We start from the raw sequence: 14,888 nt of genomic DNA on the forward strand, positions 1-14,888 counted from the left end.
CCACTTGGTACAGTTATCTGATTTTGAAAATTGAAACATATTTTAATTTTTTTTTTAAATCATGTAACCACAAATTCGCGGTTTTCAGATTTATTACTATACTTGTGCTATAAGACCTACCTACCTACCAAATTTCATGATTCTAGGTCAACGGGAAGTACCCTATAGGTTTCTTGACAGACAGACAGACAACAAAGTGAGGGTTCCGTTTTTCCTTTTGAGGTACGGCACCCTAACAACGCATAATTTATTTATTTATTGAAATGCGCCTTGCGGCTTTCAGTGGCATTCGAATTGTCGAATGCAGAAGTGGGCAGCGAGTGGGCAAGTGGGAGTGGGGTTATGACTCTAGGTCGGACTCTATGTCAACTTAAAACCCGCGAATTTTCAAATTAATCCTAGAAACTTTTTTTGGTGACGCCAGAGTGAGACGTGATGGCCAAAGGACGGATTTTTTTTTGTGCTTCTTCTGGTGCCCCCTCAGACGTGATGCCCTAGGCAATTGCTTAATTTGATTAAGGGTTAATCCGTCACTGCTTATATCCTGGGGGTGGACATAGGCTCCTTCTTATCCCAGAAAATCAAAGAGTTCCCACGGGTTTCCCAAAAACCCATCCGCTTAACCGATTTGTATGAAATTTGGTACCGAGGTAGCTTGCGTCCCTGTAATTGACAAAGGCAACTTTTTATCCCAGAAAATCAAACAGTTCCCATGGGATTTTTAAAAACCTAAATCCACGCGGACGAAGTCGCAGGCATCCTCTACTACATAATAATTTTATTATTATTATTGGCTACAGTAGGTACCTAGTTTATATAGTTACTAGCTTTGATCTGCAGGGCCGATATAATCCGTCAGTGGCGTACCTACAGGTCAAAGAAGCACTGGCCTAGTGCCTATCTTAGTTGAAATAGCTCAAAAGGAAAAATAAACTCTTACCTATAGAGTTATGAAATTTGAAGGTAGGTCTTATAGCACAAGTGGTAAAGGAAAAAATCCAAAAACAAAACAGTGTGTTCATGAACAAAATTAATTAATTAATACCTACCTAGTTATCTACCTACTTATTTTCAACTTTAGCAAAGAAAGATAACTATACTAAGTATAGGGTATCGTAATATGAAAGGGCCATGTAGTGAACTGATTACATACTCTTGGAAAAAGCTTTATCTGTACATTCTATACAAGTGTAAATTAAAAATTTATAACACCCCCGACAAATGAAGGTTACAGTAACTAGAAAAGAGCTGATAACTTTCAAACGGCTGAACCAATTTTCTTGGATTATAGCTAAGAACACTCTCGATCAGAGCCACCTTTCAAACTAAAAAAACTAAATTAAAATTGGTTCATTAGTTTAGGAGCTACGATGCCGAGACAGATACACACGTCAAACTTATAACACACCTCTTTTTAGGTCGGGGGTTAAAAACATATTATCCATAATATTTTTTGATGCATAAGACGTGTATTTGGTAGGTAACTAGAAAAGTTTTATACCACAAGTAAGTAAATCCGAAAACAGTGAATTTGTGGTTACACGACACAAAAAAAAATTATAATGCATTCACGAAAAAATTAATTTAATAAATCACATACCTAATATAGATGGCGCTGTTATGATTAATTTGCAGTGTTGCACATAAAAATGTTAAAATACTAAAAACTAAAATGTTAAAATGGTACGGAACCCTTCATATGCGAGTCCAACTCGCACTTGACCGATTTTACATCTAACTCTGTCCGTCTGTCTGTCTGTCCATCCGTCCGTCCGTCCGTCTGTCCGTCTGTCTGTCTGTCATGAAGGTCTGTCTGGAATGAATGTCAAAAAGGTGTTCCTCCTAAAACATCCTAAAACAGATTTTTATTTATTTGTATGTATAATAGTTTTTGATTTATCGTGCAAAATGTTGGAAAAAATACCCGAGTACGGAACCCTCAGTGCGCGAGTCTGACTCGCGCACTTGGCCGTTTTTTTACTATATTTTTTCAAAGTTTATTAAAACGATCGCAGTTGGGTTTTAGTTTTCAACTTTAACTTGACCGGACGCATTTGAGAAATCTAAAAAACGAGGGTAGCTATGCTGGGCTATTACCTAAATGTACAAGTAACTAGATGATGAGCCCTCTATATTGCTAGGAACTTTCGCTAAAAGAGTAGAAAAGCAGATATTTGTAGTTAGTTGTTAGTACGTTGTAGAATAAAATAAATATGTAGAGCTTGTCTAGAGCAAAAATATATTCAGTGTTGATCGTATTGGCTTTGGAAGGAGTGAAATCTTATAGTTGACTGGTAATAGTCGATAGGAATAATACTAACTACCTATTTACGAGTTCGCAGTTCGTATTACGATTTATAAAATAAATGAACACAATTTAATTTAAGTACTTATACATAATAAGCACTTAATTAACTACATTTTTCCTGATTTTTTGAAAATATGTTCATGAACTTTTGTGTAACGACTTCGCATCAATGTTGCCACGTATAAAATAAAGTTTTAAAAGCTATTGTTATCTGTTACACAGCTTGTCAGTGTCAAATCGTATGAATGTGTGAGTGTGTGTAAAACGAAATCGCACGTTTTGTGAGTGTGCAACGTCGCGAGTGCTGTCTGCTAAATAATTTTCGCTTTATACGTTTTTATTTTTATAAATAACCGATTTAGACAAAGTGATTAGTAACGTAATAACGTAAAGTGATAAGATTTGTGATATATCAACGCAATGGCCCTGAATATATACAGTGTTTTCTTCTGTGCAATAGCTCGTCACTTTGCTTGTTTGTGAATGACGTTTGCGCTTAGCGCAACGAAAAGTGGAATTATATTTTGATTGTGACAAGTAGTGCAAACATAAGTAAATTAAATTGTGATAACCGATGCGTGTTTGTAAAATGGATGAGTGTCTTCTTCATCGGAACATTCCTAAATCGTCTGGGGCCTTCAGATCTGGCTCATGAAGAAAGGGTTAGTTTTCCTGTTTTTTGTTTACCTTTCGTATACAACTAGTGTATGTAATTGAGTCCTAAACACATACAAAGTGATATCCAATTAAAAACAATATAAGGTCATAAGAAAATTGATTAACGCTCCAGCGATTCATGAATTGTAGGTTATGATTGGTTGATAGAGTTGTTTATTGTTATCACTTGTTCATATATTACAAGGAATTACTCATATCAGTGATGGGTATTGGATATAAACACGGATGCGATAGTTTTAGATTGAGGTTGGGATGAATTCAGTCTCTTTTGTTACTTTCTCTTATCCATGGAGTGAAGGGAGCGACAGTGATGGCTTGATGCCGTCCACCATGGTCGCAAGCGAGATGGCGCTCTACAATACGTGATTACAACTATGTTACCTATAAAACTACATAATATTATTAAAGTTATGTATGCTAATTATTTTTATGCATTAAATTGCACTTACTTAGTTTATTAAGCATTAAATATGATTGACTCTATTTTATGGACTAATCCGAACATTTATTAGCCAGCATAGTTTAAAAGTTACTTTAGAACTCAATCCAAGTTTTAGACTTAACTTTTGCTATTATATACACATATTAGAGACTACTCTTTAAGATACATAAATATACCAATGTCAGACAGTCTCATAATGTGCTTATGACAGATGATTGAGGAAAACCAAAAGATAATCATATTAAGTAGTTACTTAAATATGTAAAAGAAACATAGCTTGCAATAAAAATATGCATATAATATATTATGAGACAAGACACAATTAATTACTTGACTTCTTACCAACTACTTATATATCTGTTCATTGTCTAATGCCAGAAATGTGTACATTATAAATACTTTTTACATATCATGGTTCATTAGATACAGTCCGCAGACAGATAGACATTGGATGTTTAGTAATGGAGTCCTGTTTGGTACCCTTCTGGTATGGAACCCTAAAACGAAGAGAGCTTAGCTAGATTGTGTATGTGAGTAAAATAAATGTGTGCAGTTACCTTCTTCTTATTCTTTGGGGCTATTCAGGTTCTTGGATACTCTGTGTCTATGGTATGGTATGGAGTCTATGGTATGTGATAGCATGGATGGAAAAAATATTTATTTCTTCTGCAATATCGAAACAAATTATAAGGAGAAAATGTTACTTAGTTTCTATTCTATGTTACCATGAATACTGCAATGCAATGAATGGTATGATACTGCAAGTAAGTAGATAATCCATTGAACTAAAAGACTGCTGTTCTATAAATAAAACCCACTAATTGATAGAGCATTGTCTAAGCCCTAGATTAAGATGACTTAGGTAAGTAATTGCTCAGTTAACATTCCAATGTCTGCACCTAAGATTCCATGTTTCCAGTTTTTTATTGAATTTCATACTTAATTTGTCTATTAATTACTCTAGTAAGTACTGCCTACTAGCTATTCATTCTAAACACCTGTTTATTAACACCTGACACTGAAAATTCATAATGGCTATCATAGACTAACTAAACTGTCAAATATCAGACAGGATATTTATTAATAAATCAATAAATTAGATTAAGGGGTGATAACTAATGGGTTAGACATTGCACTTTTATTTGGGAATGAATCTGGCGTTTGAGCCCCAGGCGTGCACATCTGATTTTTAGGGGTCCGTACCCGAAGGATGCCAGTAGGACCTTATTACTAAGCCTGGTCTGTGTCAATCTGTTAGTCAGCGGGTTGTATCTCATGAACCATAATATCATTTAATCTTTTAAATAACCTAAATGGCGACCTAAACACAAAAGTATTTAATTTAAAAACCATCAAACACCTCTATACAAATTGATTCAAGATGGTTTTCCTGCCACAAATTGCATAACATTAAGTGAGTCAAATATTGTCTTATTTATTAAACTACCTTCAATAAATAAATTGATGATATTGACCATCTATAAATTCAAACTAATTCTTTAAAAATAACTTAACAGTTGTATACTGACAAAGTGTAACAATAAGTAATATCAAAAAAGCTAACACATTGTAATTGTAATGCATTCATATTAAGTACCTACCTAATACCTATACCATATTGATTTCAAAAGTATTTGGTTAGCCTACTCTAACATTAAAACAAAAATAAAATTCACGCTTTATGTAACTGATTAGAATTGCTATTGTTGTTACTGCTAAGTATTGAAATTAACCCATTTTCTTACTGATAACAATGTGAGGTCAAACACTCATAACTATGAATAATAATTTATATTTCAACCACAAAACTACAATTTTACATTCATTAAAGTAGTTAAATAATAAATACTTATTACAGTAATGACATTTTTTCCACTATATATGTATTACTTTATTTAATATTTAAGCTATTTCCTTATTATTTAGTTAAATACACTTAATACTTTACTGTAATTGTGAGGAATAGCTAGATGTATGTTCTTACCCACTCCTGGCACAAGCTTTACGCTTAATTGGAGGGGAAAGGGGAGTACTAGTCATGATTAGCATGGCTAATTTTCTTTGTAAAAAAAACTATACCTACTATACATACTTTATCACACTTAATATTTAATATTTAATATTTTTTTAATATTTTATTATATAAAGGAGAAAGTTTGTATGTGTGTGTGTGTGTGTGTGTGTGTGTGTGTGTGTGTATGTTTGTTACTCCTTCACGCAAAAACTACTGGACGGATTGGGCTGAAATTTAGAATGGAGATAGATTATACCCTGGATTAGCACATAGGCTACTTTTTGTCCCGGAAAACCAAAGTGTTCCCACGGGAATTTTAAAAACCCTACATCCACGCGAACGAAGTCGCGGGTATCAGCTAGTTAGTTTATAAATGCGAAAGTGTCTGTCTGTCTGTCTGATTGTCAGTCTGTTTGTCTGTCTCTCTGTCTGCCTGCTACTTCACGACCCAACAGTTTAACCATTTTTGATGAAATTTGGTACAGAGTTAGCTTACATCCCAAAGATGGCCATAGGCTACTTTTCATCTCGGAAAATTAGGGATCCCACGGGATTATTATAGGCCCATCCGTTTAACCGACTTATATGAAATTTGATACAAAGGTAGCTTGCATCCCGGAAATTGACATAGGCAACTTTTCAACTCGGAAAAGCAAAGAGTTCCCACGGGATTTTTCAAAAACCTAAATCAAAGCGGATGAAGTCGCGGGCATCCTCTAGTCACACTATCACACTTCACATCATATCACACTATCACACTAATAAAGGCGAAAGTTTGTGTGTATGTGTGTTTGTGTATGTGTATGTTTGTTACTCCTTCACGCAAAAACTACTGGACCGTTTTCGCTGAAATTTAGAATGGAGATAGATTATACCCTGGATTAGCACATAGGCTATTTTTTATCCCGGAAAATCAAAGAGTTCCCACGGAATTATTAAAAACCTACATCCACGTAAACGAAGTCGCGGGCATCGGCTAGTACTAAATAAATGTAATGCCAACCTCCTCCCAGTGTAACAAGTCCTACGTATTCACCATTCATTCTGACCACTCATAACAGAAACTACCTAATATCCGAAAACGTATAGGTGTGTACATGTTTGCTTCTCCAGATCTCTATGTTTTAACTCACTACTTAATCATTTTATACTCTAACTTTTGGCCTGTCGATATGAGTTTTGACTGGCCTTGGTTTGATGATGGTTACATCAGACATGTTAAGATAAAGAAGACACTGAGATAATTAAGTAGGTATAAAAAAGATTTTCAAGGAAATCAAACAGATTTCCGGTTTATCGTTCAATTACGTGCCATTCGAACTAATAAAATATACTAAATCTATAGCTTTATGTTGTCGGCTGTCGATAATGGGCGCAATTAATCGTTTGTTGCGCATGCGCCTCTAATCTCTTCAGTGTTATCGTCGTTTCGCCAGTGGCAACCATTGGTTTTTTTTGATAAATCCTTGAAATACACTACTTACTTAATGAAGTTTTAGCTATAACTCATAAACTACTAGAAATCTTCGTATTTTTTTTATTGTTAGATTACACAATTTAGGGCCGATTTTTCAATCGTCAAATAACTTTTATCTGAAGGATAGAAGCATATTGACAGATTTCCTATACAAAAACTGTCAACCACTCAAATTTATTCCTCAGAAAATGAAATTATTTGACTAATGTAAAATCAGCCTTTTAATAACAACTTACTTTTATTTAACTTCTCAATTATTCCACAAGAATCGCCATTTTCAAACGTCACCAGAGAGTCCCTAGAGCCGATCAAGCCTAAGACTACCTACTAGAAACACGCAAGAGAGCGCCAGCCAGTTCACAGACCACTCAACAACTCCCTCTAACAGTTTATAAATGAGAAAGGACTAATTTGAAAGCGGTAGGGCAGTTTTATTAAAGTCATACCAATTATCGCTTTCTACACGGAACCGTACCGGAATGCTGAATCGCTTGGCGGCACAGCTTTGCCGGTAGGGTGGTAGCTAACCACGGCCGTAGCCTGCCACCAGACCAGACCAGAGACAATTTAGAGACAATAAATTCCCAAATTACCCCTGCCAGGAATCGAACCCGGGACCTCCCACTTATAAGACAACAGCGCTCACCATTCAGCCTGGAAGTTGTCATGAAATGCTTTCGTGAAAGCAGTCTAAGCGTTTGATTGAAGCAGTATCTAATTACAATATTGAAGAAGCCATTAATTTTCGCCCACAACACGGTACAGCCGGGGATGAAGTGATATTTAAGACTAGACTTAGTTACTTTTCGTTTAGTTTATTAAAAGTGTAAGGGCCAAACTTGATCACATTCCAATTACCTAAGTGCGTACTAAACTGTCAGTTTATGGACAAAGGAAAATAGGACGTTACGTAAGCCTCTTGTTGCTGTGGGGTTGCCATACTTACATACTAAAATATGGGACAATTCCAACAAGTTCTCTACTGGCTCTATTACTTAGTAATTGTATGCTGCATTATTGACCGTTCCGCTAGGTATAGAAAAATTGATAAGTATTTTGTTCAATTACGATAAAAAAGTCGTATTTATTCGATTTCTTCAAGTTTTTATTTTTTCTTCATTTTGGGAGGCAGTGGGGTTCTATCCCTAATGCACCTCTAACGAATTTATGTGTGTTTATGTCAATTGCTATAATGGCAAAGGAAAAAAACGTGGGGAAACATTACATGCCTGAGAGTGGTCCAAAATTTTCGCAAAGGTGTGTGAAGTCGCACGAAACGTTTTGCGTCTTCATTCCTCATACGCATGGCTAAGGTTTGGAATACTCTTCCGCGATCAGTGTTTCCTACCAATTACAATCCGGGTATCTTTAAAACAAGAGTGAATAGGCACCTTCTAGGTAAACGCGTCCCATCTTAGACCACATCATCACTTTCCATCAGGTGTGATTGTGGTCAAGCGCTTACCTATAGTGAATAAAAAAAAAAAGTCTGCCAATTCGCACTTGGCTGGCGTGCTGGACTAAGGCCTAAACTAAAGCCTTCTCATTCTGGTAGACCGGAGATACGTTGAGATGTGTGAGATGGTGAGAGTGAGGGCCCTTTAGCAAGAGATGAAGCTTTACTATAATTATTTAACCATAGGTCAGCAGAGCACTAAAACTTTGCGAATTTATAAATTACTAACCGATGCCCGCGATTTCGCCCGCGTGGATTTAGGTTTTTCGAAATCCCGTGGGAACTCTTTGATTTTCCGGTATAAAAAGTAGCCTATGTGCTAATACAGGATATTATCTATCTCCATTCCAAATTTCAGCCAAATCCGTCAAGTAGTTTTTGCGCGAAGGAGTAACAAACACACACACACACATACACACAAACTTTCGCCTTTATAATATTAGTGTAATGTAATAGTGTAATGTAATGTAATGTAAAGTGTAAAGTGTGATAGTGTGTAGTGCGATATGATGAAGTAGGTATAAGTAAGTAAGTCTACAATAGTTATAATGATCAATTACATATTCTATTCAAGAGCAGGATCCGTCCTAGGAGAACAAGGCGTTTGGCAACTATAATATTACGGTAGACATCGGATGCCTTTTGTTCGTTGTTTAAACTCAAGCTATTATGTAGAAATATCTTTGTAGTTTACAGGTGCGTAGTTAATTTTCCTACCCGGTTTTAGTCTACAAAGAAAGTAGTAAGAACTAAGAATCAAACTGCAAAGTAAGTCAGATTTATCCTTTTGTAATATTATAGGTACTAGGTACTACTACACCGTAGCAGGTACCTAACTACTTTTAAATTCTTAATTTACTTAGTTATTTGCATTTAAATTTTATAAAGATAATAAAGTTTTTGTGCTCGCTTCGCTCACGTTGTTTATTATTGTTAAATCCTACGTAATTAAATCCTAAAAACTAATATACTATATTGAAAGTACGAGCACAGGTAAGAGTAACCTCATGAAAGTACTTAAGTACTTAGGTACGTATCTATTGTGTACTTAAATTGCCAAAAAGTTTTATCTAAAAAAATAACTGACCCTGAAATACCACGCTAGTAGTTTGTTGGCTCGTCTCAACATTCGAAAGCACTTTGTAACTTGTTTTTTTTCTTTTCTAAATTAAGTACCTACTTAAGTAAATAAATACCTCACAATATAGTAAAGAATAACAAAAAAAGTTCTTCTTCCCTTATCCATACTAATATTATAAATGCGAAAGTGTCTGTCTGTCTGTCTGCTACGTTTTCACGGCCCAACCGCTGAACCGATTTGAATGAAATTTGGTACAGACATGGGATACATCCCGGGGAAGGATATAGGCTACTTTTTATCCCGGAAAATCAAAAAGTTCCCACGGGATTTAAAAAAACCGAAATCCAAGCGGGCGAAGCCGCGGGCATCCTCTTAAAGTTTAAAATAAGATTCCCTGCTCTGTGGACACTATCTAGGAATTGTGGACTGCTTTGTTAACTATTTAACAGTATTTTTCAACCGTTACAAGACAAATTAGGAACTTAAAGCAAACGTAATCCGAAACTATTCATTTACCGTCTATCCATTTGGATCTTTTTTTATTTGACAATGGGCTTATATTGATTCATTTAAATGGAATGCTTATTTTTTTTCAAAAAGATCTAAATTTCTTAAGTGCTTTCAGTACAGGACATTTCTTTTTAAAAAATCGGTCAAGTGCGAGCCGGATACGCACACGAAGGGTTCCATACCAGCGTACAAGATATACCTACCACTTTTATGTAGAACACAAGTTAATGACGGCTATAAAGTGGCAAAAAAGGTTCGCCTTCCGCGACTAAAAATAAGGTGGATTCCCTGTTCTATGAACTTATCTAAGCAGTACTAAATCTCGGAATTTGTGGCTGCTTAGTTAACAGTATTTTTCATACGGTACAAGACAAATTAGTTTATAGGAGTCGTAATCAGAAACGATTTATTAACCGTCCATCCATTTGGGTCATTTTTTATTTGTCGTAGCTACACGGACCATGGGCTCATATTGATTCATCCGAATGGAATCCATCCAAGTGCCTTACAGTGGTGTATAGCTATAGTTATGGAGTTGTTGGGTATGCTCTAAGGCGAGTCATATATTATCAGTAGCCATGACATATTTATTCGAAGTAGGTGCTGTAAGGAACCTTTATTCTAACCGTAGTTAAATCGAGTATAGTATATCCACTATATCCTTTCTATCTCTGTGGTAATGTTATTGAAGTTGTCAATTTATTATGGCTTCCCAATAATTACGTGTAACTAATTAGGTACCGATGGTAATTACAGTAGGATCCATTTTAAATGTCACTTGATATTTCAATTACTTAATTGCTTTATGACTTCTTTATATGGATTACTAGCTGATGCCCGCGACTTCGTTCGCGTGGATGTAGGTTTTTAAAATTCCCGTGGGAACTCTTTGATTTTCCGGGATAAAAAGTAGCCTATGTGCTAATCCAAGGTATAATCTATCTCCATTCTCAGCCCAATCCGTCCAGTAGTTTTTGCGTGAAGGAGTAACAAACATACACACACTTTCTCCTTTATAATATTAGTGTGATTTGATCACTGACACATCTTTAAAAAAGAGAACCCTAATATTTTATACAAACTTGCTTTTCTATGACAAATTAATTACTACATTAATGTAATAGACCGTATTTAACAGGGCTCTCTCCGTCACTCGTTTCATACAATCGTAGTTCTAATTTCATTTGAATATTAAGCAACCAAAGTCCATGAAATTTTGCAGACATATTCTAGAAATTAATATCTGTGTCTGTGGTGTTTTAGATTTTTCTAAAAATATGTAGTTTTAAAATTACAGGGGCTCAAAGATTTGTATGAAAATTTTTAAGACCGCGTAACTTTGAAACCGAATATTTTAACAGAAATCTGGAAAACCACAGACATAGATATTAGTTTTTAGAATATGTCTGCAAAATTTCATGGACTTTGGTTGCTTAATATTCAAATGATATTGGAACTACGATTGTATGAAACGAGTGACGGAGAGAGCCCTCTTAAGATGTCTTCCAAGGTATTTCAAATCTAAAACATCTTTAACTATCAGCAGGCTAAATATTTTTATTAAGAAAACGAACTGCTGCCTAAACCAGACTGAACTAGAGTGAGGGAACTGTCGTTATTATCCTGAATCGACGATATGTCAAATATTAGGCTATAGGTGACGTGAAATCAACGAAAAATAGGCAATTTATTGGCTACCTAGCGTCAAATGTAGGAACATTTGACGCCTGCCAGTGACGTCGAAGCCTCCGCCCGCGACGTTTTGTGACAAGTTCCCATGTCGTGAACCGTGCTAAAAAGCCATATCAAATGTTTAACACGTCACATTTTACTATTTAATACAACCTCTCATACTAAGCGCGCGTTTTGATTTTGCAAAAGATTTGCTGATCCGATTAGTTGGCAACATCCCTATTGCTTCCTAAAAATAATTGACATTGCACCAATGCATTTGCGTTCGGTCATCCGTCCAATGAATTTTATCAACAATGTAAACCACAGCAAGGCACCAAGATGGCAGGGATTGTCCGGTTGGGCGGAGACGTAGCTTAGCGCTCAGACGTCGCGGCGAGCGGACCGTGGCGGCATGCCAATGGGCTGCCGGTTTGGAATCCTATCCTACTCTACTATTAGGTACTATTGTCCTACTATTTGATCGCAATTCGAACGTTGAACGATTATCGTGTCAAGCTCGAACGGTTTAATTTAAGAATTGTTTTTAACCCCCGACCCGAAAAGAGGGGTGTTATAAGTTTGACGTGTGTATCTGTGTATCTCTCTGTGGCATCGTAGCTCCTAAACTAATGATCCGATTTTTTTTTTGTTTGAAAGGTGGCTTGATCGAGAGTGTTCTTAGCTATAATCCAAGAAAATTTGTTCAGTCGTTTGAAAGTTATCTGCTCTTTTCTGGTTACTGTAACCTTCACTTGTCCCCGGTGTTATACATTTTTAATTTACACTTGTCTATAGTACTTTTCTAGCCCCCAGATTTCAATGTTTTACCTACCTTAATACTTATCGAAGTACCTATATTTTGAATTATAGAGAGTTTACACATAGTAATATTTACGCGATCGGTGAAATCGGATCCATAAGAAAATACGGAATTAAAGTCTGGCACTGCGAGCCCTGAAGTCGGACAGGCGATTGATGGGAACTAATAATAGTGGGAGAGAACGAGCAATTAAGCTGGCTCGAGTGCCACGCGCCGGTTAACGAGTTTCAAGCGATTTCAATGTTTTACCTACCATCATACCTAATACTTATAAGGCCTAAGCAATAAGGCCGCCTTTGCACACAATTGTTTTTTTTTTCTGTTTTCTTCTTTCTGTGTTGTTCGTTTACATATTTTTGTGTGCAATAAAGACTTCTATCAATCTATCAGGGGGCACGGTAGTGCCCCCGCCAAGACGAGCCAAACGGCGGCCGGGGCGCTACGTAGTACCTTTTTCTCGAAGTGTTTCGCCGTATTTTCGACCCGTCATAACTTCGGTCTGGATGACGCTAGAAAGCTGAAATTTTCAGTATAAGGTGTCCTCAGCAAATTTACCAAATATACTAAGTATCAAATATCTAGCTCTTATGGTTATAGATTTATTGATACCTAAAATACGCCGTTTTCGTCCCTCACTGATGATCATCACAATTCATAGTCTGTAATTCTAGGGTACTTCCAGAAGTCCTAGAAGGCTGAAATTTGGTATGTAGACTAGAAATTGCATACAAACTACAGGAAAATTAAGAAATTGGCAATGCCCCCCCTCTACGCCTCTTATGAGTAAAGCAAATCTGTAAATTCTGTCGCTAGAATGCTGATATTTTCAGGATAAGATGTCCTTGGCAAATTGATTAAACTCATTGAGTATCAATTGTCTAGCTTTTATAGTTTCAGATTTATTGACAGTCAAAACTTCTAGTCTGTAATTCTAGGGTACTTCCCGAAGTCCTAGAAGGCTGAAATTTGGTATGTAGACTAGAAATTGCATACAAACTACAGGAAAATTAAGAAATTGGCAATGCCCCCCCTCTACGACTCTTATGAGTAAAGCAAATCTGTGAATTCTGTCGCTAGAATGCTGATATTTTCAGGATAAGATGTCCTTGGCAAATTGATTAAACTCATTGAGTATCAATTGTCTAGCTTTTATAGTTTCAGATTTATTGACAGTCAAAACTTCTAGTCTGTAATTCTAGGGTACTTCCCGAAGTCCTAGAAGGCTGAAAGTTGGTACGTAGACTAGAAATTGCATACAAACTACAGGAAAATTAAGAAATTGGCAATGCCCCCCCTCTACGACTCTTATGAGTAAAGCAAATCTGTAAATTCTGTCGCTAGAATGCTGATATTTTCAGGATAAGATGTCCTTGGCAAATTGATTAAACTCATTGAGTATCAATTGTCTAGCTTTTATAGTTTCAGATTTATTGACAGTCAAAACTTCTAGTCTGTAATTCTAGGGTACTTCCCGAAGTCCTAGAAGGCTGAAATTTGGTGTGTAGACTAGAAATTGCATACAAACTACAGGAAAATTAAGAAATTGGCAATGCCCCCCCTCTACGCCTCTTATGAGTAAAGCAAATCTGTAAATTCTGTCGCTAGAATGCTGATATTTTCAGGAGAAGATGTCTTTGGCAGATTGATTAAACGCATTGAGTATCAATTGTCTAGCTTTTATAGTTTCAGATTTATTGACAGTCAAAACTTCTAGTCTGTAATTCTAGGGTAATTCCCGAAGTCCTAGAAGGCTGAAATTTGGTGTGTAGACTAAAAATTGCATACAAACTACAGAAAAATTGAGAAATTGGAATTTTTCCCCCTCTACGCCTCTTATGAGTAAAGCAAATCTGTAAATTCTGTCGCTAGAATGCTGATATTTTTAGGATAAGATGTCCTTGGCAAATTGATTAAACGCATTGAGTATCAATTGTCTAACTTTTATAGTTTCAGATTTATTGACAGTCAAAACTTCTAGTCTGTAATTCTAGGGTACTTCCCGAAGTCCTAGAAGACTGAAATTTGGCATTAAGTACAAATTTCAAGAATTATGAACAACAGATAAATTAAGAAATCGGGTCCCCCTTCATCCCCTCGTATATGAGATGCATATCTGTAAAATCTGTTGCTCGAATACTAAAGTTTACATGATAAGATGTCCGTGGCAGATTTATCAAACGTACCAAGTATCTGTGTTTCCTGAAGTCCTAAAAGACTGAAATTTGGTATATCTGCTTCAAAATTGAGTTGCAAGATTCCACCCGAACAAATATACTTACATACGAGTACATTGCAAGTTGAATAAAAGCTTTTAAAAAAAGAGGTAACGATAGAGAGTGGGCCATGAAAATGATGTACCTACAAGAAATAGATCCAAAAAAAATTTAGGGCACCTGCCAAAAAGAAATGAAATCCCACCAAAAACATT

At 36.0% G+C, this 14,888-nt stretch overlaps 1 protein-coding gene across 1 annotated transcript in view; it reads left to right on the forward strand.

The window, feature by feature from the left end:
* The first annotated feature begins 2,572 nt into the window (after positions 1-2,572).
* Positions 2,573-14,888, forward strand: part of LOC123876385 (AF4/FMR2 family member lilli) — a 343,642-nt gene continuing 331,326 nt past the window's right edge. Inside the window, exon 1 of the mRNA XM_045922616.1 lies at positions 2,573-2,970. Within this exon, the coding sequence (XP_045778572.1) occupies positions 2,960-2,970 (11 nt within the window). The 5' untranslated portion in view covers positions 2,573-2,959. The remainder of the gene's footprint in view (positions 2,971-14,888) is intronic.

The sequence above is a fragment of the Maniola jurtina genome, chromosome 21 (genome assembly GCF_905333055.1).
Source record: "Maniola jurtina chromosome 21, ilManJurt1.1, whole genome shotgun sequence".
Taxonomy (NCBI): Eukaryota; Metazoa; Arthropoda; class Insecta; order Lepidoptera; family Nymphalidae; genus Maniola; species Maniola jurtina.